General features: G+C 42.2%; 1 protein-coding gene across 1 annotated transcript in view; it reads right to left on the bottom strand.

Moving 5' to 3' along the window:
* Nucleotides 1–6,591: 6,591 nt before the first annotated feature.
* The window catches only part of relt (RELT TNF receptor), a 79,270-nt gene continuing 61,773 nt past the window's right edge, over nt 6,592–24,088 (bottom strand). Inside the window, exons 9-11 of the mRNA XM_048533060.2 lie at nt 16,986–17,204; nt 15,129–15,294; nt 6,592–9,273 (exon numbers count right to left, since the gene is read on the bottom strand). Coding sequence (XP_048389017.2) covers nt 9,262–9,273; nt 15,129–15,294; nt 16,986–17,204 — 397 coding nt within the window. The 3' untranslated portion in view covers nt 6,592–9,261. The remainder of the gene's footprint in view (nt 9,274–15,128; nt 15,295–16,985; nt 17,205–24,088) is intronic.

The raw sequence follows: 24,088 nt of genomic DNA, 5'->3' as shown, positions 1-24,088 counted from the left end.
TGTAAACCCTGAACAAAAAAGTGAAGAAAAAAAAAGTTAATTTTTCATGTCCAGTGACCCTCCCTCAGAAACCTGAAATGTGGTGATACTTTTCTTCACAGATGCTGCCAGACCTGCTGAGTTGTTCCAGCATCTTCTGTTCTTGTTCCTTATTTACAGCACCCGCAATTCTTTTGGTTTTTATTCCCTCTTAAACTCTTCCCATTCATATGCCTATCCAGGTGCCTTTTAAATGCTGTAATTGTACCCGCCACCACCAGTTCTTCTGGCAGCTCATTCTATACATGCACCACCCTCTGCTTGAAAATGTTGCCCCTTAGGTCACTTTTAAATCTTTCCCCTCTCACCTTAAGTATATGTCCTCTACTTTTGGACTGTCCTATCTTAGGAAAAAGAGCTTGGCTATTTACCCTATCCATACCCCTGTGATTTTATAAACCTCTATAATGTCACACCTTAGCCTCCGACACGCCACGGATAATAGCCCCAGTCTGTTCAGCCTCTTCCTCTAGCTCAAACGCTCCAAACTTGACAACATCCTTGTGAATCTTTTCTGCACCCTTTCAAATTTCACAACATCTTTCCTATCGCGAGGAGACCAGAATTGCATGCAGTATTCCAAAAGTGGCCTAACCAACGTCCAGTATAGCCACAACGAGACCTCCCAACTCCTACACTCAATACACTGACCAATAAAGGCAAGAGTGTGAATGCTTTCTTCACTACCTTGTCTTCCTGTTACTCTACCTTCATGGAACTATGAACCTGCTCCCTATCACTAACTGTATAAATCCTGCCCTGGTCTGCCTTGCACCTCACATTTATCTAAATTGTACTTCATCTGTCACTCCTCAGCATATTGGGCCATCAGCTTATGGACCTAAGGTCCCATTGTATTCTGAGATAACCTTCTTCACTGTCCACCACACCACCAATTTTGGTGTCATCTGCAAACTTACTAATCATTCCTCCTACATTGAGAATGGGTGAAATATAACATCTAAATCAAATGTGGCCCCAGCCTGCCTCTAGAATGCCCCCTGCCAAGTTTACAAGCAGGCTGTTGTCCACTAAAATAGTACAGCTAAGCTGGGAACCATGTGCACCTGCCCTAAATGTTTAACCTTGGCTGACTGATTTTCCAGACCTAAGGAGACCCTGGAGCTAAAGATAGGCAAAGACAGCCTGGGTAAGGGTGGACTATGCAGGAGAAGGAATAGTTTAGCATGTTTTCAGCCCACCTTGTGGGCCAAGAGAAGCAGGAATACCTGCCTGTGGAAAACGTCCCTTTCCCTCCACCACTGGACTCCCCTGTTCTGTCCAAAGACCCACCATTCTGCTTGGGTATCCAGAGACAATCCACCAAGTCCACTACCTGCTCGCGTGATCTCCGTATGCTCCCTGCCCAATTGGGTGCCAAGCCTGTCAATCAGGCTGACCTCCAGGTGAGGAGGAAGTGTCATGTTGTGAGGTATTTTCCTCATCAACCCATTTAGTGATGTTAATATGCACCCTGGAAAGGTGGAACCTGAGCCTAAGTCTCCTAGAGATATTATTACTGTGCCATAAGAGCCCTGGTGTCATGTGGTGATAATATGTGGGGAACCTGTTGACCTTCCATCTCCCATCTCAAACAGGCTGCTCTGGGAAAATATTGGAGTCTCTCAGTACATATCACATTTAATGCAGTAAATTATCTAAAAGTTATTCCTAAGAGAATTAGCGAAATGAAATAACATTGAGGCATATATAAGATGGGAGGGAGGTGATAAAGGGGCTTTGTTTTTCCTGTTGGGGAATGAAGGCCATGCCCAATAAGACCAGGTGGCATTCATATATTTCAGTGATAATGGGAACTGCAGATGCTGGAGCCCAGACTGTTTGGCAAAAACAGCTCCCTATGGAAACCCGATCTCATATTTAGAAAAGGCCAGAGATCGCGGTTGTAGATGTCACAGTGTGGTACGAAAATGACAGTAAAGCACTGGAAACAGCATGGCGAGAGAAACAGGAAAAGTATAAACACCTGACTGCCGAGGTCACGGAATTGACGGGAGGCGTGGTGCCCAGATACTTTGGCTTCGTGATGGGCGCACGAGGCAAATGGCTGGATATGAATAACCGCCTCATGAAATTCCTCAGCATCGAGAGATACGACACGTTCGCCCAAAAGACATCAAGACTCACTCTGTCACTGACACTCGAACTGTTACAACTCTTCAGTGACAAGTGAGCAAAAACCGCAAACGGTGAGGTAAGATCCTCCACTGAGACAAAATCCTTACAAATTAGCCAGTAACATCAGTAGGGCCCCGCTGATAATGACGATAACAACCAGTATCACTTGGTCCTTGGTCTGTGGTGATGCTAGAGAATACACAAACATCAACGAGCGATGTAAAGACTCGGAAAAGGCACTTCCCAGAGTGTTTTATGCTCCTGAGATGCTGCTGGGCCTGTTGTGTTCATCCAGCCTCACATTTTATTATCTGGCATTCATATTTCAATTTGCTTACCCTGACATTGACAATAATCAGCAAGGTGGGAAACAAACTCACTTTCTTCCAAATTCAGTCAATGAAATGTATTTAAAAGCTGGTTAAATGCTTGTCAAACAATTTAGATTAAACTTTTAAAAGACCAAATGGTTGCCTGTGTCTTGAAAATCTGCCCCCAGGCAGCAGCTCTTGACTTTGCGTGGCTGTCTTACACTGCTCATCACTCTAGAGGGGCAGCAGGACAAAGGAGTGGAGGGTAAGGGGATGAAATCAGGGCTTATGGTAAAGGGATGCCCTTGGTTTTTCACAGAATCAGGGAGAGTGGGCAGTGAGATATGAATGGAGTTGGTGGCTCCTGGCCTGGGAGTTTTCAGGGTGGGAAGGTGAGAAAAGTGCAGAAGAGCAGGGTGCAAAGCAGCCATACACCAGTAGGTAGCCACATGTTCAGAGCGATGGTTCTACTTGGTGATACGGCATGAAAGTCAGCCTGACAAAATGAGAGGAAATATCTTGGACTGGAAGAGCAGAGCCCTGACCATGAGACAATCACATGTAAAGAAAGAGAACAAAGGTAGGAAAATGAGAGAGGACAATCTCTCAACACTGGATCTGCAACTAAAAAGAGTAATGTGGAGATGACCGAGAATTGGAGACTGCCGCTCTCAGAGCAGCTGCCCTTTGGATTTAGTCTGCATCATGGTGGAGGGGACAGTCAAGAAGTTTACCTCAGAGTACAATGGGACCTTGATCAGACGGACCAATGAGCCAAGGAGTGGCAGATGGAGTTTAATTTTGATAAATGTGAGGTGCTGCATTTTGAAAAGGCAAATCAGGGCAGGTCTTATACACTTAATGGTAAGGCCCTGGGGAGTTTTACTGAACAAAGAAGCCCTGCAAGTGCAGCTTCATAGTTTCTTGAAAGTGAAGTCATAGGTAGATAGGACAGTGAAGAAAGTGTTTTGTATGCTTGCCTTTACTGGTCAGTGCATTGAGTATAGGCATTGGGAGGTCATCTTGCAGCTGTACAGGACATAGGTTCAGCCACTTTTGGAGTATTGCATGCAACCCTCGTCTCCCTGCCATAGGAAGGATGTGTGAAACTTGAAAAGGTTCAGCAAAGATTTGCGAGAATGTTGCCAGGGTTGGAGAGTTTGAGCTATTGGGAGAGGCTGAATGGGCTGGGATTATTTTCCCTGAAGCATCAGAAACTGAAGGGTGACCTTATAAAGGTTTATAAAATTGTGAGGGGCATGAATAGGGTAAATAAGCAAGGTCTTTTCCCTGGGGTGCGGAAGCCCAAAACTAAGGGACGTAGGTTTAAGGTGAGAGGGGAAAGATATAAAAGGGACCTAAGGGGCAACCTTTTTACACAGAGGGTGGTGCGTACATGGAATGAGCTGCCAGAGGAAGTGGTGGAGGCTGGTACAATTACAACATTTAAAAGGCATCTACTTGGGTATACGAATAGGAAAAGTTTAGAGGGATAAGGGCCACATGCTGGAAAATGGGACTGGATTTATTTAGGAGATCTGGTTGGCATGGACGAGTTGGACTAAAGGGTCTGTTTCCATGCTAAACAGCTCTTTGACTCTATAGTTGGATTTCCCTGGTGCATGGCTTCCATTGGTTGCCCCAGTGAGGCTGTGAAAACATGTAGTGACCAGCCAGTGAGACCTAACAACAAAAAAGGCTTCCAATCTCTTAGCGGAACTGGTCTGTGACTACAAGTTCTTCTTCCATGTGGACTCGGTACAGTGATAAGACCACAGATGAGTAATGCAGCCAAGTCAGGCGGCACTTATAAATTTATGAGAGGATAAAAAAGATAAAACAGTAATGTGATTAACTTGGAAAAATGCCAAAAGATGGCAGTTCTCCTAGATAATCCCCATCAGTATTACTTCCAACTTTTCTGCTACCTGTAGTTTATCTCTTGTCTTTAACACCATAAGAAATAGGAACAGGAGAAGGCCTTTCAGTAGGATAATGGCTGATCCGACATTCCTCACCTCGTCTTCCTCCCATAATCATTGATTCCCTCACCGAACAAGAATCTGTCTCAGCTTTAAATATATTCAAGAACTCTGTCCCCACAGTTCTCCATGGCAAGGAGTGCCAAAGACTCTCAACCCTCTGACAGAAGAAATTCTTCCTTATTTCAGTCTTAACTCAGTGCCACTTTATATTAAGACTATGCTGTTTGGTCCTAGATTCTCGCATGAAGGGAAACATCCTCTCAGCTTTTACCCTAACAAGCTCCTTAAGGATCCAATATATATTTCAATGAGATCACTTCTTATTCTTCTAAATTCCTGTGAATAGAGAGAATACCTTTTTAGCCTTTGCTCATAAGACAATCTCTCCCTTTACACTGTGATGATACTATGGCTTGAAGAGGTTATTTTGTCCTTTATTTTTGAAGACAGCTTTCAATATAGAGGCGCAAAGCTGCCTATTTGGAAAGGCAGTAAACAGTGTGAGGCCTTGGGTTTTTTTTATTTAAGTTGGAACAATAGAAACAACCTGAATGGGTGTGGTCAAGCTCTCATGAACCAGGATTTTTATTTTCTTAGTTTTACCATGGCAGTTGCTGCTGAGGTCTTGAAGAAGTGGAAGCTGTTTTCTCCCCCTCTCTTGATTACAGCTAAAAGATGGGGATTCTCTTCCTGCTGCTGGAATTACATGTGAGACAATCTGTTTTTTGAATTTGCCTTTTGCCAAGGGTGTGTTTATGGGATATTACTGTATTGGAACAGTTACTGTTTAGTAGCTAACAAATGTATAATTCTGTTCAGTTTTCTGATAGAGTTATGGCTTAGCCAATTTTTTTCTATATTCTTTTGTTGTATTACAACTATAGCATAGGAAAAAAGTGTGTTTTGCTTCAAATCTGGTAGTTTGATCAATCAAATTTCATCTGGAATGCAACACATTACATTGACCTGTAAGATGAGAAAAAATTAGGATCTAGGCTACCTTAATATATTTTGAGGGGTTTTGGTCTGGTCCAATAACAACATCAATCAACTTCCCACGTTTCTGAAACACTGTATTAGACTAAGAATGTTAAGATAAAGTCAGTACTGCCGATTATCTCCAATACTTTTGTTTTTTTATTTCACATTTCCAGCATCTGCAACATTTTTCTTGTACACTAATCACCATATGACTGAAGAACAAACTTTAGTTTATTGGAAGAATCATACAATAAAAATCCTGCAACTTAACCAATCACAAATAAATACAACCAACATATGACACAAGGATTTTTTAAATCAGTGCATTCACTCGTCAATACTTTACAGAAAGTTCAAATAAAGGTAAATAACACAAAATAAATTAAACTAAGATAGTTATCAAAACAGAAAAGCAAAATGCAGCAACATGTAAACCAATTTTTCACCCAGAAGTAAACAGGCATTAGAAAGGGGGTAGTATTAGGAGATGCATGCTGTTATTATACCTGACAGATCCCTTCATTACTTTTCAGATAAGCATATTAGTAATAATATAAAAAGACTTGCATGGATTAACTTTTTCTCTAATTGCCAATCTGCAGCAAGGAAGAAGAAAGCTTGTTCCAATCTAAGATAACAAGGTGTAGAGCTGGATGAACACAGCAGGCCAAGCAGCATCTTAGGAGCAGGAAAGATGACATTTCGGGCCTAGACCCTTCATCAGAAAATGAGGGATCCCCTGAGGGTTGTCTGGAGGGAGGAGGGTAACTTCTTCTGGTTAGACATCCTTAGAAGAGGCTTCGCAGTGGGTTTAAACTCCTATCAGAGGTAATAGGAACTGCAGATGTTGGAGAATCCAAGATAGCACGAGGGGTCATAGTTTTAAGCTGGTTGGTGGAAAGTATAGAGGGGATGTCAGAGGCAGGTTCTTTACGCAGAGAGTTGTGAGAGCATGGAATGCGTTGCCAGCAGCAGTTGTGGAAGCAAGGTCATTGGGGTCATTTAAGAGACTGCTGGACATGCATATGGTCACAGAAATTTGAGGGTGCATCCATGAGGATCAATGGTCGGCACAACATTGTGGGCTGAAGGGCCTGTTCTGTGCTGTACTGTTCTATGTTCTATGTTCTATAACAAATTGTGGAGCTGGAGGAACACAGCAGGCCAAGCAGCAGCAGAGGAGCAAGAAAGCTGACATTTTGGGCCTAGACCCTTCATCAGAAAATGATGAAGAATATCAGAAATCAGAACATTATCTCTCTTGTTCCTATCTATTGGGTTTACTTAGAACCAAGCTAGTTACTGTGAATACGTTATGAGCAGTGGCCCTTTCAGCCTCTCTAATCCAAAGGTCATGACTTTCAGTCCCATCCTTATATGTATTTGAGATTGTGGGACCAATTCTCTAAAATGCTGGGTGTCTCTGATGTAGAAGCTACTCCATTGTTATCGCAGGACAGAATCCCCTACACTAGTTGCAGAGAAACAAGTGTAGCTGCTCAAACTATGACTAATGCCAATGTGTACAGAAAATAACATAGCTGTCACTGCAGGGTAAGAGCTAACCAAACTGTCTTTCAAAACCCTTTCCCCAGGTACTGTTCCACACATTCAGCTGCAGAAGCCATATTAGACAGTGATGTCAGTGGAGCCCAGGTTGCTATTAATGATACTATAGATTTCAGTAATTCTTCTGTTGTCTAGCTGATTGAATAATCGGCTGAATTCATTACAAACAAAAATACACACAATTCTTAAACGATTGTGCTTCTCCAAACATCAAACCTACTGATAACTCTAAAGACAATTGGAAAAATGCCGCACATCACTCAAATGCAGCCATCCTTTATTGGATAATGTGGGTTGCTTTTTAATGTTCTCACGTTTCAAAGGAATATCTCATCAGTTTCACACTACAGTCACCACTGCTATAAAAACAGAATTTTCTTTGAAGAAGGAATAATTGTAATGTTTACACTACCAACACAACTTCCCAGAAGCAGTGGAAACAATTCTGATTTTGTATTGTGGGATCCACCCAATTCCACTTCCAGTCGTTCAGGACTATAATGTTGTACAATTCTATTTTTAATAGTTGGTTTGTATCATAATTCTTGTTTTGGGCTGTTGGTGCAGCCATCACAATTATCTCTTCACAGCTCAAGGCTTATGTCAGGTTGGCAATGTCTGCGTTTCTGGCTGGAACCTCCTCACGACAGACATGGAACCGCAAACTAATGAAACAACACGTCAAGATCATTCCAATGCTGGGTGTCACCTCATATTACCTCTTCTGAGCAACAGACAGGTAACTGAACGTCTCCAGCTATAGATCTTCACTACACTTAGGATTCAAGCAAGCACTTAGTGCTGACTCCCATCAAAATGTCACACCATTTTCCTGTCACATCAGTCCTACTCAGGGCTCAACCAAAGTGCCATGCCTGTTGTCATAGGCAATGTGAGCACATACTCGTCCATCAGTTTAGCACAGACTCTCTGCCTTCTTTCCCCTTCTCACAAGTTAGCATTTTACAGTGAAAAACACAATGAATTTGACATAAGTGTTTAAACAGATCGCAGATCTACACTTTGTGAAATGCCAGTTTCAGGTTGTGGGAACACAGCTGTTGTGACATTCAGCACAAGTCACACACTTGACAACTAGCTGTGAGTTAGCAAAGAAGAGGAGTGCACTGTCAATGCATAAGAAACTCCAAGTTGAAAACAGTTTTTAAAAAACCCTCCGTTTTACAAAATGGCATATGAGGTACGGCTACATGGCAACAGTCTACTTGTGGAGGTAGCTACTATGCATTTTCCGTTATATCTTTAAAAAGATACATTATTGCTTTGATATATTACAACATTTTTACAATTGTACAGTTTACAGAGAAATTGGGCAGTTGAGAAAGCTGTATCCATTTTGACCGTATTAGAGATTTTTTTCCTAATAATGCTGGTTTTGTCTTTAACACTTCAAACTTTGCATGTTATGGTAATTTACTGGATTTAACATAGAATCTAAGAAGAGTTCAGATTTTAAGTAATACTTTTCCTATGATCTATGCCAATATCTTCAGAGGGTTTCAAAAATAGAATTTTATTTGTTAAAAAATTAATTAATGGTGGCTCTCCCTTAATCACCAGTTGAACTTTTACTGTGAGAATTCAGAACTGTCTGGTGTTTGTTGAATTAAAACACACTTTTTAAAATAAGAATTGACTACAATTTCTCTTGTTTCTCATTACAATGTGTAGATCATAAAAATAGCAAGTCTTAAACCTTATTTAGTTTGTGTGGCTCAGTAGTAAAGTAGGGTCCATTGTGGGAACATTGTAGATTCAGTTCCACAAGAGGGCTCTGTTTGGCCTCAGAAGGCAAGCTTTTTCTTAAAAAGAAGAGAACGTGCAACTTTGTCATCAAGTGGATCCTCTATGCAATGTAAAAAAAGATAAACTACAGCTTTGAGTGAAGCTTTCAAGTTTCTAACTTTTGTTTTCTCCAAGGAACAGATTAAGGAGTTTAAAAAAGGACATACAAAAGATGTAAACTAACAGGCAGCGTGTAGCTGAGATTGTCCTTGGAGACTTAATTTTAAAATGAGTTGTGCTCATCTTTACACTGGGCTTTATTTGCAAGTTCCCAGTCTGCAATTGGATAGATCCTACATCCTCGCATTTTGCCATATATAGTATAGAACATTCGGGAGAAGATTTTGTTTTCATCAAATGATCGTCGAGTTGTGCATCCCACTGCAACTCACATTCGTGACTGGCGAATCTCCTCACCATTTTCAATAAACTCAGTCACCAACCTATTTCAAAAGAGAAAGGCATTTTAAGATGAGATTGATAACAATGTCCCTTTAAAACTATGGTAATATATATCGCAGTTGTTTATCATGGATGAGATCCCCTTTGAATTGCCATTAAAGTTAGTGCAAACTGCCAAGCTTTAAGAAGTCATTTTGGACTCGAACATTAACTTTCTTTTTCTCTGCAAAGATGCTGTCACTGCTGCTGAGTTTCTCCAGCACTTTCTGATTTTATTTCAAATCTCCAGTACCCGCAGTACTTTGCTTTTATGTTGGGGTTTAACTGGTCGTCTGCTGAAGCTATGGAGGCTGTTTTTTGCCCCTTTGAATTGAACCTGGGTAGCTTTCTGCACTAGAAACACCATAGAATTCAGAACTGAGTCATATTTATTTCTGCAAAATATAATTCAGTTCAAATGTGTGGCTTATTCTCCTGTCACTTTAGATATTCCATGTAAATACAATGGCAGGCAAAAAGTGTTGATAACTTTCCAATTGACTATTTTCGAATGCTTGACCATCTGTCAATCTTGACATATCAATTAGTTTGGGATTAAACTTTCTGTTGAAATTCTAAAGACAGCAGGTTCATGGGAGAGCTCCCAGACTCTCAAAACTATTTCCAGCTGCTGCTTACACTTCTAATGGATAGCACTGTGGGAGAATACGTTTTGAATCAACTAACTGACTTTAATTTCTTAAAATGCAATGAGAGGTCCAATTTTGGAAGAAAAATAAGATTTTTTGCAATTTGTTTTTAAAAATATGTATGCCAATATAGCTGTATTAAGCAATCTTTAACATGATTTCTCATTTCAGATAGCTTAAATGTCCTTAAACATTTCCTTACTTTTAACAGACAATGATAAAAGGCATAAAATTTGTATCGATATTCCGTAACAAATTGCTGTGGAGGGTCATTTAGCTCAGTTGGCTATACAGCAGTTGTGGGATGCAGGTTAACACAAAAAGTTTGGGTTCAGTTCCCACACTGGCTGTGTCTACCATGAAGGACTGACCTTCTCAATCTCTTCCCCTCGTCTGACATGTGATGACCCTCAGGTTAAAGCACATCCAATGATCTCTCTCTAACAAGAGAGCAACAGTACAGTTTGGTAACAGTACAGTCTGGTGGTATTATTGGTAGATCACTGGTCTGGAGACCCAAGTAATGTTCTTTGGACCTGGTTTCAAACCCTGCCATGGCAGATGGTGGAATCTGAATTCGATAAAAGTCTGGAATGAGGAGTCTAGTGATGACGATGAACCAGTGTCAATTGTCAGGAAAACAAAAACCCATCAGTTTTGCTACTGTCCATTAGGGAAGGGAACTGCCATTCTTACCTGGTCTGGCCTACATGTGACTCCAGACCCACAGCAATGTGGTTGACTCTCAACTGCCCTCTGGGGAATTAGGGATAGGCAATAAATGCTGGCCTAACCAGTAACACCAAAATCCTATGAATGAATTTTTTAACAAGTCCCAAGATGGCAGCTGGCTGCCACAGGAGGTCAGGGCAGGAAAGGAATCTCAACATGGAAGTACCTTGTCAGCACTTTCAAATATATTACACAGCCAGACTGGTGGGTGTAAAGGTTGGGATGGGGGTTGTACTAGTGAGGGGGAAATGACCTTAAATTATTCGACCGAACTGGGTCCCAGTTGGGAAGGTTCCTCCTTTCACTCGCTACATTTTGGCTAAATTGAGTAACCTATCTCCCAAGTAGGAAATTGTGGTTGGCGTGGGTGAAAAGTCTGTCAATCATTTCAGTTGGCTACCCGCTGCCTGTGGGGGGGTATTTCTTTCTACCAGACGACTTCCAGTCTCGCCTTTAGAGTGATTTGAAAATCTGGCTCCTCATTTGCCATTTATCTGAGCCCATCAGCTAAATGAAAATGAAAGGAAAAACTTATGAGAGTGGATAAATTGCTTGGAATATGAAAAAATGCTTAATGCCTATGACAGAATCTAAGGTGCATTATTGAACTCATTAGATATCATTTATTTAAACTGAGCTATTTTGTGGGTGGAAAACATGTCAAGTTCTGTTTTTACTATTAATTTGAGAAGCGCACTCCACAGTTGGTCAATACTTTCATTACCGTCACTGTTTTTTCCCGATTACTAATTTGTTTTGGATCATTTGAATTCCTATGATATCAAACATCATAACATTCAGGGATATGGGACAAGCAAAGGAAATTAGGATTAGCATGCCTTTCGTGATCGTTATGTTGGTGCAGACTTGATGGGCCAAAGAGCCTTTTCTGCACCATATGAATCTATGAATCTTTTATTTGCTTCACAGAGCCAAAAACTAAAGACAAGTTTAAATAAATGATATCTAATGAGTTCAATAATGCAACTTAGATTCTGTCATAGGCATTAAGCATTTTTTCATATTCCAAGTAACAACTTCTCTTTTGACTCCTCCCACTTCCTACAGACTAAGGGGGTGGCCATGGGCACCCGCGTGGGCCCCAGCTATGCCTGCCTCTTTGTAGGTTACATGGAACAGTCCCTCCTCCGCACCTACACAGGCCCCAAACCCCACCTTTTCCTCCGGTACATTGATGACTGTATCGGCGCCGCCTCTTGCTCCCCAGAGGAGCTCGAACAGTTCACCCACTTCACCAACACCTTCCACCCCAACCTTCAGTTCACCTGGGCCATCTCCAGCACATCCCTCACCTTCCTGGACCTCTCAGTCTCCATCTCAGGCAACCAGCTTGTAACTGATGTCCATTTCAAGCCCACCGACTCCCACAGCTACCTAGAATACACCTCTTCCCACCCACCCTCCTGCAAAAATTCCATCCCCTATTCCCAATTCCTCCGCCTCCGCCGCATCTGCTCCCACGATAAGACATTCCACTCCCGCACATCCCAGATGTCCAAGTTCTTCAAGGACCGCAACTTTCCCCCCACAGTGATCGAGAACGCCCTTGACCGCGTCTCCCGTATTTCCCACAACACATCCCTCACACCCCGCCCCCGCCACAACCGCCCCAAGAGGATCCCCCTCGTTCTCACACACCACCCTACCAACCTCCGGATACAACGCATTATCCTCCGACACTTCCGACATTTACAATCCGACCCCACCACCCAAGACATTTTTCCATCCCCTCCCCTGTCAGCTTTCCGGAGAGACCACTCTCTCCGTGACTCCCTTGTTCGCTCCACACTGCCCTCCAACCCCACCACACCCGGCACCTTCCCCTGCAACCGCAGGAAATGCTACACTTGTCCCCACACCTCCTCCCTCACCCCCATCCCAGGCCCCAAGATGACATTCCACATTAAGCAGAGGTTCACCTGCACATCTGCCAATGTGGTATACTGCATCCACTGTACCCGGTGCGGCTTCCTCTACATTGGGGAAACCAAGCGGAGGCTTGGGGACCGCTTTGCAGAACACCTCCGCTCAGTCCGCAACAAACAACTGCACCTCCCAGTCGCCAACCATTTCCACTCCCCCTCCCATTCTCTAGAGGACATGTCCATCATGGGCCTCCTGCAGTGCCACAATGATGCCACCCGAAGGTTGCAGGAACAGCAACTCATATTCCGCCTGGGAACCCTGCAGCCATATGGTATCAATGTGGACTTCACCAGTTTCAAAATCTCCCCTTCTCCTACTGCATCCCTAAACCAGCCCAGTTCGTCCCCTCCCCCCACTGCACCACACAACCAGCCCAGCTCTTCCCCCCCACCCACTGCATCCCAAAACCAGTCCAACCTGTCTCTGCCTCCCTAACCGGTTCTTGCTCTCACCCATCCCTTCCTCCCACCCCAAGCCGCACCCCCAGCTACCTACTAACCTCATCCCACCTCCTTGACCTGTCCGTCTTCCCTGGACTGACCTATCCCCTCCCTACCTCCCCACCTACACTCTCTCCACCTATCTTCTTTACTCTCCATCTTCGGTCCGCCTCCCCCTCTCTCCCTATTTATTCCAGTTCCCTCTCCCCATCCCCCTCTCTGATGAAGGGTCTAGGCCCGAAACGTCAGCTTTTGTGCTCCTGAGATGCTGCTTGGCCTGCTGTGTTCATCCAGCCTCACATTTTATTATCCCATTACAAGGATCCCATTTTACATCAGCTTCATTAAACTAATGGAAGTAGTGATCACTGCATACTATCTGAGATTATCCAAAACACTCAAATAAAATGTAATAGCTTGCAAAACCTGAAAATTGATGACAGAACTCTTTGCTGGAGTAGATTTGAAAACAAGTGGCAAAACAGGACTGAATATTAAATGGAGAAACCAGCAAGCTTTAGGACAAAAATGATGACGTCAGCACTGATTTTTTAAATTCATTTGTTGGATGTTGGTGTTGTTGGCTGTCTATCCCCAACTATCCTTGAAAAGTGCTCTTGCAGTTTCTATGAGAAAGTCAGACTTTATTGAAAAAATGTAAAGATTCAGTGCTTGTGCAGTGAATACTTAATTTAGAAAATTATATTTATATCCCATCTGATATAAGTAATAGATTTTTCTGTAGTTTTCTTGATATGTTTACAGCTCAAGATTATTGCTGCCAATGGTTGCATGGTTGAAGCCCGTCTGCAAAAATATTTTAAGCTTTGCTATGCCCAAATTGCTTTGCAATGTAATGATTACATGACTGCAGAGAATACCGACTGGATTTTCCTGACCCGGTGGACCATGGGGTTTCAAGCAGGAGAGCTGGGAAAATAGAATGGAGTTGCTACCTCGGCTCAGGAAGGGAAGGGATCTAGCAACCTGCTCCAGTGAAGCAAGAAATTACATCAGTCAAGGGTCCAATTAGAGCTGTTTTCCAACAGAAATAGGATCTTCCCAAACTCTCAGTGTATTCCACCCCCCACCCCCCCCACCCCCCACCACCACTTCTATAGTTTGCAATTCCTTTAGGAAGCAGGTTCCCAGCTGGTGGCTCCCTATCTCAGTACAGCCACTGCCAAGACATAAGCTAGTCATGTGAAAGATTTCCTTTTCTGCACCACCAGCCTTACCTGCTTTAAGCCTCTTCAGTTTAACAAAGCTGAGGCATTGGATTAGCTAGTGTAGTTTCTGATCTGTCTCAGCAGTGTTCATCTCTCTTTATGAATAACTTCCATGTATATCTTTTCAGATATAGCAGGCAATAATAGATCTCTACAGAAGCCCAGGTCATCCTTTTGCTTCTTACTTCTAAGCAATTCAGTTTCTATCCAATAGTTTTGATTTTTTCACCATTTAATTTATGTACTCTTATAAATCCTACCCTGTACATTCCACTTTTACATGTTAAATATGAACTGAAACAAGCATTTGCAAATTACACAGTGCAAACTGCTGAGTCTCCAGTGAGGTTGCTAGAAGCATAATAAAGGTTTGCCTGGCTGATCAGATCACACAATCATTGAATAGTGACTGTATGTACGGAGACCATTCAGCCTACTGTGCCTTTGCTGCTTCTCTGCAACAGCAGTCCAGATTGTTTAAAGTACAGCTGGGTGAGGAGCTGTTCAAAACCAAGAGTTGAAATTACAGAAAGAGACAGAGACACAAAGTTGTATGTTTTATCCAGACTTGTATTTAGATTGAACTCAAATAGCATGGAGTTTCTCAATTCTTACCAAAAGAACTGTGGATGCTCTAAATCAGGAGCAAAAAACAGAAGTTGCTGGAAAAGCTCAGCAGGTCTGGCAGCATCTGTGAAGAAATAAAATCAATGTTAACATTTTGCGTCCAGTGACTCTTCCTCAGGCCCTTCTGAGGAAGGGTCACTGGACCTGAAACATTAACTCTGATTTTTTTTTCTTCATGTATTGCCAGACCTGAGCTTTTACAGCAACTTCTGTTTTTGTTTTCAATTGTTACCTCTTGCTGATCTTTCGGGCATTTTATCAAGACACTTCCCAGCAGAGATTTACGATCCACAGGCTCATTACAAGACATTTCGATTGAATCAGAGTCCTTCGATGCAGGTAGGACTTGCTCGTCGATTAAATTCTGCTTCTGCTCAGGAATTTGAGCAACACGAAATCTGTTCAAAAAATGTTGATAATTCAGAAAATGTGTTTTTGTGAAATATGAACTGATGTCCAGTACTACTTTAATTCAGGGTTAGGCTAGGATTCTATTCATCAAACATCCAAATGACCTAAACCAGTGCAATGTCCTAATTTATTTATTATACAGGAAGTTTTATTTGTGGTATATAGAGGATGTTTCCTGCAAACAAACACAGAATGACCTAATTCCAGTCAGAAGCTGAAAGCCTCATCATCTAAATAAAAGCAAAATACTGTGGAGGCTGGAAATCTAAAATAAAAATAGAAAATGCTGGAGAAACTCGGCAGATCAGGCAGCAGCTGGAAATAGATTGCTGTTTCTTCAGTGTCTCTTGGTCAAAGTCCAGTTATTCCAAATAGCAATGTCAGTCAATCTAAATGAAATGGACTGCAGCAGTTCTACAAGGCAGCTCACCATCACCTAGGGATGGACAATAATGACCAAATTTTAAAGAAAACGGTAACACTGGTGGGAGCAATGGCCACTAGCGGAAACTGCGGTCAGGTGACGATGGATCAGAATTTTCCAGGTGTTTAAAGGCTATTGAAGAGTGAGTGACCAAGATGCCATGGGCAATCTGGGTCAGGGACGTTACACCTTCAGAATCCAATGGGCAAACCTGCTGGGTTGGCCACTTAATATGGGTGTCTCAGGTTACAGGTTGAGTGCCTGCCTTAATTGTCCACTTAAGTGCCTCAATAGGCCCACTGGTTGCCAAATGTCATTCCCACCACCAGTACAATTGCAATGGGGATAGCAACAGACGAGTGCGCCCACTGGATTTAATTTGATCACTGTTGGAGAATGTAAAATCCAACCCATAAAATGGGAAATTCCCTGATCTGTGAAACATTAGCCTGATCATTTTCCACAATAGAAATACAACTTGCGCTGGATCTCCACGCTGAGGTTGAGGAACTATTTTTTGAGCTGTGATGATGCTTTTTGAGGAAGGTGATTAAATAGATGGTTTTTACAAACGGGTATACGTACATCGGGAAGCAGAAAGATTAATTTGACTAGAATCAAAAAAGTGTACATCTTAATATATAAATGTCTTCCATATTCTGTACTGATTAAACTTCAAGTATCTTGCTGACATTGGAATGAAATGTTAACTTAACTAACTTCAGATAGACAGTAGTTGCAGTCCCACTGCTGTATCTTGGTTGTCACACTAATTTGTGTGTGTGTGTGTGTGTGTGTTTGCGCGTGCGCGCAGACAATGGCTGTGATTAAATAACCCGTCAATGCTCATTGCCTGCATTCACACAAAACTGATTGTACTTGAGTGGTGCACAAGGAGAGGGCCTGACTCCTGTGAACACATACCACAACTAGAAACAGTTACTTCAGGAGGAAAAAGGAGTCAACTGGCATGGGAAGAGGTGAAGAAATAGGATATATCTAATTAATAGTACCTAACAGACCCAAGAGTCGCTTTTGAATGATTATCAGAGTTGTGTAGAGCATTACCACTAGCACGACTAGTGTGGCCAAGTGGCCTGTTTCTGTGCTGTAAGATTCAGGTCCACATGACTGACACAGAACACACCAACTGTACTTCCACTATGACGTAACGTTCATGCTGGAGAGAAATCACAGATTTTCTCCAAAACCAAAGCAATCAGAAAATAGTGTTCACTGCAGTAAGCTGCTTACCTGCCGATAGATAAGATGGTGATTTCACCAGGCCTACTATTCCGCGTTCCCACCCTGACAGGTTTTGAGGCATTCCGGGCTGTCGGATTCATCAGAAGCTCCGGCCATTTCTTTTGACTGCAGCGGGTACAGCTGGATCCCAGCAGGGTTGCTGAGGTCTGCACAGTGTGAACGTGGTGATGTTTGCAGAGCTTGGGAAAGGTTAACAATGGAGCAAACCTGGGGACAGAGTGATGAGGTCGAGAAAACCATTAGTTGTATCAGTAAACTCTAAACGCTGGGGTAGGTAGACTGGGGTCATATTGGGGCTATAGAAGAGACTTGTTGAATCAATCCTGACTGAAAATGACCATTGTACCAAAAGAACATTAATTTTATATGGATCTGTATATGTGTAAATGTGAAATGTTGTATGCTAATGCATTCATTCGCTCTTCTGATGTATCTGGGCCAATTTCAACCTTGGTGGGATGATATTTTTGGATTGAGGGGCATGTTAATGTTGACATTTAACAGTTGGGGGTGGGTGGTCTTTGTTTTCTAGCTGGGGATCCCACAACCCCCCTCCTGTGTCCCTGCTGACAATACAACATGATCCAGTTTGATACTGAGCCACACACTATCCAACTTTAACCATAGGATCGAAGAAGGGATAAACGGTTATCAGCAGTAGGTGGGAATGTAAATGAGATCAGATCCGCCATGATATTATTGAATGATGGAGTAGGCTTGACGGGCTGAATGGGCTACTTTCGCTCCTGATTTATATGTGCATATGATTTTACATCATGTATCTAAGACTTCCATATTTAATTTGTTTTCTCCTCATATTGAATTTACTGCATTGCATGTTACGACCTGGTAAGGAAAGGTTACAAGCAGCACACAGCCACCAAAAGATGATAACTGATTGACTGATTTATTGTTTTCACTATATTTTGTCACTATACCTGTGACAAGTGTTGTTTTGCATGCTATACAGGCAGATCTTACCATACAAAGTGCATCAGGTTAGTAGAACAGAGTGCAGAATACAGTGTTATAGCCACAGAGAAGGTGTAGAGACAGAGATCAATCTTAACATTTGACAGGTCCATTCAAAAGTCTGATGAACAGGCTCGAGCAAGAAGGCAAGAGTCTGACAGAAAGCAACGGTGTGTAAGCGCTATTAGTAAGAAACCCAAGGTTTCTGATCCTCAATATAATGGAGTCAGATGTGAAATTAGCAGTAGGTCAGAGATATGCGAATATCGTGGTGCAACAATGTGGACAAAGAAGAAGAACCTTAAATATTATGCGGAAATGATACAGTACAATTGTCACCTTCCATTGTGCCACCTGAGACACTATATCTTCTTATATGAACAAAATCAAAACTTTTTTTTTGAAAAATGTCACAAAATTAAAACAGCAGAGCAGGATTGCCAAGAAATCTCTACTTTGACTCAAGAAGGAAGAATTTCTGATATGGTCATTGAGTAGTTAATGTTACAAAACAAGAGAAAGACTGAGAAAGCAGGCAGTGACAATGAAAATGTAGAGAGTGATACTTCAGATGTTTCTTTTAACCCTGATAAACTATTCAGACTATTAATAAACATTGAGAAAATGGGTAAATATAGACATCGATGCTGAGGATTGAGAGAGTGGCACTGAGAGTGCAGAAAATGATTTGAAATCATACAGCAAAGGCTATAAATTTAATCCAACTATTAACAAGACAAACTGAAAGTAAACTCATGGTGACTTTGTTTTCGTCAAATAATGTTTTTGAATATAATAATTGTGTGAATATATTTGTATTTCATATTGGCAGGATTAAAATTAATAATTAAAAGAATTGTATGGAAGAAGGCAAATGAATTGAACAAAATCAATTGAATACAAAGAACAAAGAAAATTACAGCACAGGAACAGGTCCTTCAGCCCTCCAAGCCTTTGCCAATCCAGATCCTCTGTCTAAACCTGCTGCCTATTTTCCAAGGATCTGTATCCTTCTGCTCCCTGCCCATTCATGTGTCTGTCTAGATACATCTTAAATAACGTTATGGTGCCTGCCTCTACCACCTCCGCTGGCAATGCGTTCCAGGCACCCACCACCCTCTGTGTAAAGAACTTTCCACGCAAGTCTCCCTTAAACATTTACCCTCTCACTTTGCAATCATGACCCCTAGTAATTGAGTCCCCCACTCTGGGGAAAAAGCTTCTTGCTATCCACTCTGTCTATACCCCTCATGATTTTGTAGACCTCAATCAGGTCCCTCCTCAGCCTCCGTCTTTCTAATATAAGTAATCCTAAACTACTCAACCTCTCTTCATAGCTAGCACCCTCCATACCAGGCAACATCCTGGTGAACCTCCTCTGCACCCTCTCCAAAGCATCCACCTCCTTTTGGTAGTGTGGCAACCAGAACTGTATGCAGTTTTCCAAATGTGGTCGAACCAAAGTCCTATACAGCTGCAACATGATCTGCCAACTCTTGTACTCAATACCCCGTCCAATGAAGGAAAGCATGCCATATGCCTTCTTGACCACTCTGTCGACCTGCGTTGCCACCTTCAGGGTACAATGGACCTGAACAGTCAGTTCTCTCTGTTACCAATTTTCCCCAGGGCTTTTCCATTTACCACATAGTTCGCTCTTGAATTGGATCTTCCAAAATGCATCACCTCGCATTTGCCTGGATCGAATTTCATCTGCCATTTCTATGCCCAACTCTCCAATCTATCTATATTCTGCTGCATTCTTTGACAGTCCCCTTCACTACCATGTATGTATATCACAAACAACAGTGGTCCCAACACGGATCCCTGTGGAACACCACTGGTCACAGTTCTCCGTTTTGAGAAACTCCCTTCCACTACATCTCTGTCTCCTGTTGCTGAGTCAGTACTCTGTCCATCTGGCTAGTACACCCTGGACCCCATGCAACTTTACTTTCTCCATCAGCCTACCATGGGAACCTTATCAAACGCCTTACTGAAGTCCATGTATATGACATTCCACAGCCCTTCCCTCATCTATCAACTTTGTCACTTCCTCAAATAATTCTATCAAGTTGGTAAGACATGACCTTTCCTGCACAAAACCATGCTGCCAATCACTAATAAGCCCATTTTCTTCTAAATGTAAATCGATTCTATCCCTCAGTATCGTCTCCAGCAGCTTCCCCACCACCGATGTCAGGCTCACCGGTCTATAATTACCTGGATTATCCTTGCTACCCTTCTTAAACAAGGGGACAACATTAGTAATTCTCTAGTCTTCAGGACCTCACCTGTGCTCAAGGATGCTGAAAAGATATATGTTAAGGCCCCAGCTATTTCCTCTCTCACCTCCCTCAGCAACCTGGGATAGATCCCATCCGCACCTGGGGACTTGTCCACCCTAATGCCTTTTAGAATACCCAGCACTTTCACCCTCCTTATGCTGACTTGACCTATAGTAATCAAACATCTCTTCCTAATCTCAACATCCATCATGTCCCTGTCCTCTGTGAATACCGACGCAAAGTACTCATTAAGAATCTCACTCATTTTCTTTAACTCCTCGCATAACTTCCCTCCTTTGTCCTTGAGTGGGCCAACCCTTTCTCTAGTTAACCTCTTGCTCCGTATGTATGAATAAAAGGCTTTGGGATTTCCCTGAACTCTATTTGCTAAAGATATTTCATGACCCCTTCTAGCCCTCCTAATTACAATGAATGCTTCCGATAAATTACATCACAGAAACATTTTTGTGGTCTGGCATTCTTACCCCATTTAATCCAGATGCCCAAAAGCTAAAAATCTGAGATTATTAGCACATAAGAACAATTCCTTTACCTTATAGTTTTAAAATCATATATTTAACTCATACCCATTAGTTCCTCAATACAGGATGGGTTGCTCACTTGTCAATTACTAGCAATCAATTTAAGTTTACAGGGTATAAGCATTTCAGTATTTTCAACCTGATCATTGACAAAAAGGTGGTTACTACAGGGGACATAAGAACTAGGAACAGGAATAGGCAATTCAGCCAGCTCCACCATTTAATACAATTATGGTTGATCTCATCTTGACCTCAATTTCATTTTCCTGCCAGATGTCCATAAACTTTCAACCCATTACTAATTCAAAATCTTACTTTCTCATCAATTTACTCTATGCCCCAGCATCCACTGCACATTGGATTGTGGATTCCACCAATTCAGGGTCCTTTGACTGGAGTAATTTCTCCTCGTCTGTTCTAAATCTGCTACTCCTATTGAATCCTAAAACTGTGACCCCGTGTTCTAGACTGTCCCACAAGAGGAAACATTCTCTCTACATCCATGATGTCAATCCCCTTTTAGCATCCTATATACTTCATTTTGAACTCCTTTTCTTTCTTCAAACCTCTGCATTAATAAGTTATCAATAGCTGCAGCAGACACAAGCGAAACCAGGGCTAGACCTGCAAATCAGAGATAATGGGAACTGCGGATGCTGGAGAATCCAAGATAACAAAGTGTGGGGTTGGATCTACACAGCAGGCCAAGCAGCATCTTAGGAGCACAAATGCTGACGTTTCGGGCCTAGACCCTTCATGGTCTAGGCCCGAAACGTCAGCTTTTGTGCTCCTAAGATGCTGCTTGGCCTGCTGTGTTCATCCAGCCCCACACTTTGTTATCCTAGACCTTCAAATGAGTGAATTCTGAATGGGGAAAAGATTCAGCAACATTAACGTCAATGATTTAGTACAAAAGGACCAGCCAAGAACAGAATGGTAATTTGCAGAAAGATTTCATTGAATAAATGAGGACGATGTCTCACCAGCAAGAACTGCTTTGAAATTAATTTGATGCCAAGAAATGTGATTAACAATTTCTGGTCTTTCTGCAGTCAGGAAATGACTGATTGATTACAAACCTACTAAGATAATACAATAGAATCCCTGCAGTACAAGTAGCGGTCATTTGACCCATTGATTCTGCACTGACCCTTCAAAGAGTATCCCACTGAGACCCAGTTCCCCACCCTGCATTTACCCAGGCTAATCCACCTAGCCTACACACACATCTCTGGATACTACAGGGCAATTTAGCATGGCCAATCCACCTAGCCTGCACATCTTTGGACTGTGGGAGGAAACCAGAGCACCCGGAGGAAACCCACGCAGACACAGGGAGAACGTGCAAACCTAACGCAGACACCCAAGGCTGGAATCAAACCCAGGGCCCTGGCACTGAGAGGCAGCAGTGCTAACCACTGAGCCACCTCAAAAAAGAGGGAGTAAAAGAAAATAAAGTCAAAGGGGAAAGACTTGAATGTTTACCTGGTAAATATTTGTAAGCGAGGGTGTTCCCAGGTCAAGTGTTTGCTTAATATTCATGAAATGGGTGTTGATTATATCGTAAAGTCAGTTGCAAAAGAATCACCTAAAATCAACTGACCATCCATTTGGTTTTGTATTTTCAATTTTCAGATAAAGGGGGAAGCTTTTCGATGGTGAACAACATGCTGTCATCAATGACCAAGAACAGGATTTAGGAGTTGAGTGAAAAACTGCTGAGGGAATTGTCTTAGGATACCACTGAAAATTGCCACTGGAATCTTCAGACACAAAATCCCTACACACTGAAAATCCTTTGGTATATTGTTCAGAAAGACCCAGCAACTAATGCTAATAATGGAAGTAGAATCCATCAATGCTGCTCTAACTAAGTCAAGTGCATCTGCATCCAGTAATATATACAGATGACTGGCTGCCAGCCATCAAATATAATTTTCCATTCTCCAAGTAACCCATACACTCGTGCTCTGTGCCAAGGTCACCAGAGACACGTGGACAGCAAACCATCTATCTCGTGGTTGTGACTGGGTGGGTGGTTCCGCGTTCAATAATTCATCACCAAAATGCTGCTACTGAATTTATAGACAACACCCTACTTGAAAGGATGGGGTTTGATAGCAATCGATTAGTTCATGAAAAAGAAAATCAGGTGACTCAATTGCCTGGATGTAACATGTTGCAAACTCGAGCGCGGTGGGTTTGGGGGGTGCACTGGTGGTTGTGGTGAAATTTACCTCCATCATGCTTTAAGTTCAGACTGAGCTAAAGTTTCACTGTGGCCTAACAGATGATTCTTTTTGTCTGTTTACACTGACTCCAAGGATTCCTGCTGTGTGATGGGATGGAATGATACAGTTCACAAGTGGCATGAGTGAGGGGAGAGAAGGGATATAGGTCATCATATTTGATCATCAGCCAGTTTCTTGGATCTAATGTGCACAAGGACCTGAAAATTGTTTGGCGAATTAAAGGTGAGATAGCAGCTTTCTTTTCTGGCTATTGAAAGATTTAGACAGCACTACTTGTAGTGGATCCACAGCAACCTCTCACTTTCCTACCAATCATTCGAAATACAGAGTCTACACTCCATCTAAAGTTTGGGTTTGAAAAAAGCATGGTTTGAAACACTGGAGGTTTCCATGCTCAAAAGTGGGCAGCATAAAATCAACATTGCAAAAAATACTATGAATGCTGCTTATCAAGAGAGGAAGACTTCTTGAATAAGGCATTCCAAGCCTGGTGATTATTTAGGTAGATAAATACTTTAAATCATTTGGGAAACTTTTCATTATTACAAGATGGGCACTAAGCACTTCAACTGGTTAATCTGTTATGAACGTGCAAAAGAGTTTAGCTGCTTATGTTACTATTGAGAATGTTTTTGTTCACCAGAGCCACTCCTCGTCACTTTTGTTGACTGAAGCACACCAGGTGAAATTGTTCCAAGATCAGTGGAGTGCAGAAAATGTGATAGTAAACTCAGACAGTCCAGACCCTGAGAAGGAAGTCATCCAGATGGTGCTGCTCTCAGCTAGTACAGACACAGGAAAATCTCCCTTCATTGCACAGCTCAATGAGGCAGCCAGGTCAACAAATGTTGAGCAGAGAAAGGACCTTCCATAACAGGGTATAGAACAGAAAGTCGAGCATAACTTGAAAAGAGTGGTTTCATTTCTGTTTCCAATTCCATTTTGTTTTATAGAGCAACTAAGAAGCAGCTCATTAAATGGCAGTGTCACCATGACAACAAACGTCACGATGCTTGCACACACAAGCATCGAGGGTC

This window comes from Stegostoma tigrinum, chromosome 6 (genome assembly GCF_030684315.1).
Source record: "Stegostoma tigrinum isolate sSteTig4 chromosome 6, sSteTig4.hap1, whole genome shotgun sequence".
Classification (NCBI taxonomy): domain Eukaryota; kingdom Metazoa; phylum Chordata; class Chondrichthyes; order Orectolobiformes; family Stegostomatidae; genus Stegostoma; species Stegostoma tigrinum.
Note: the sequence above shows the minus strand (reverse complement) of the source record. Positions and strands in the feature narration are given on the sequence as shown.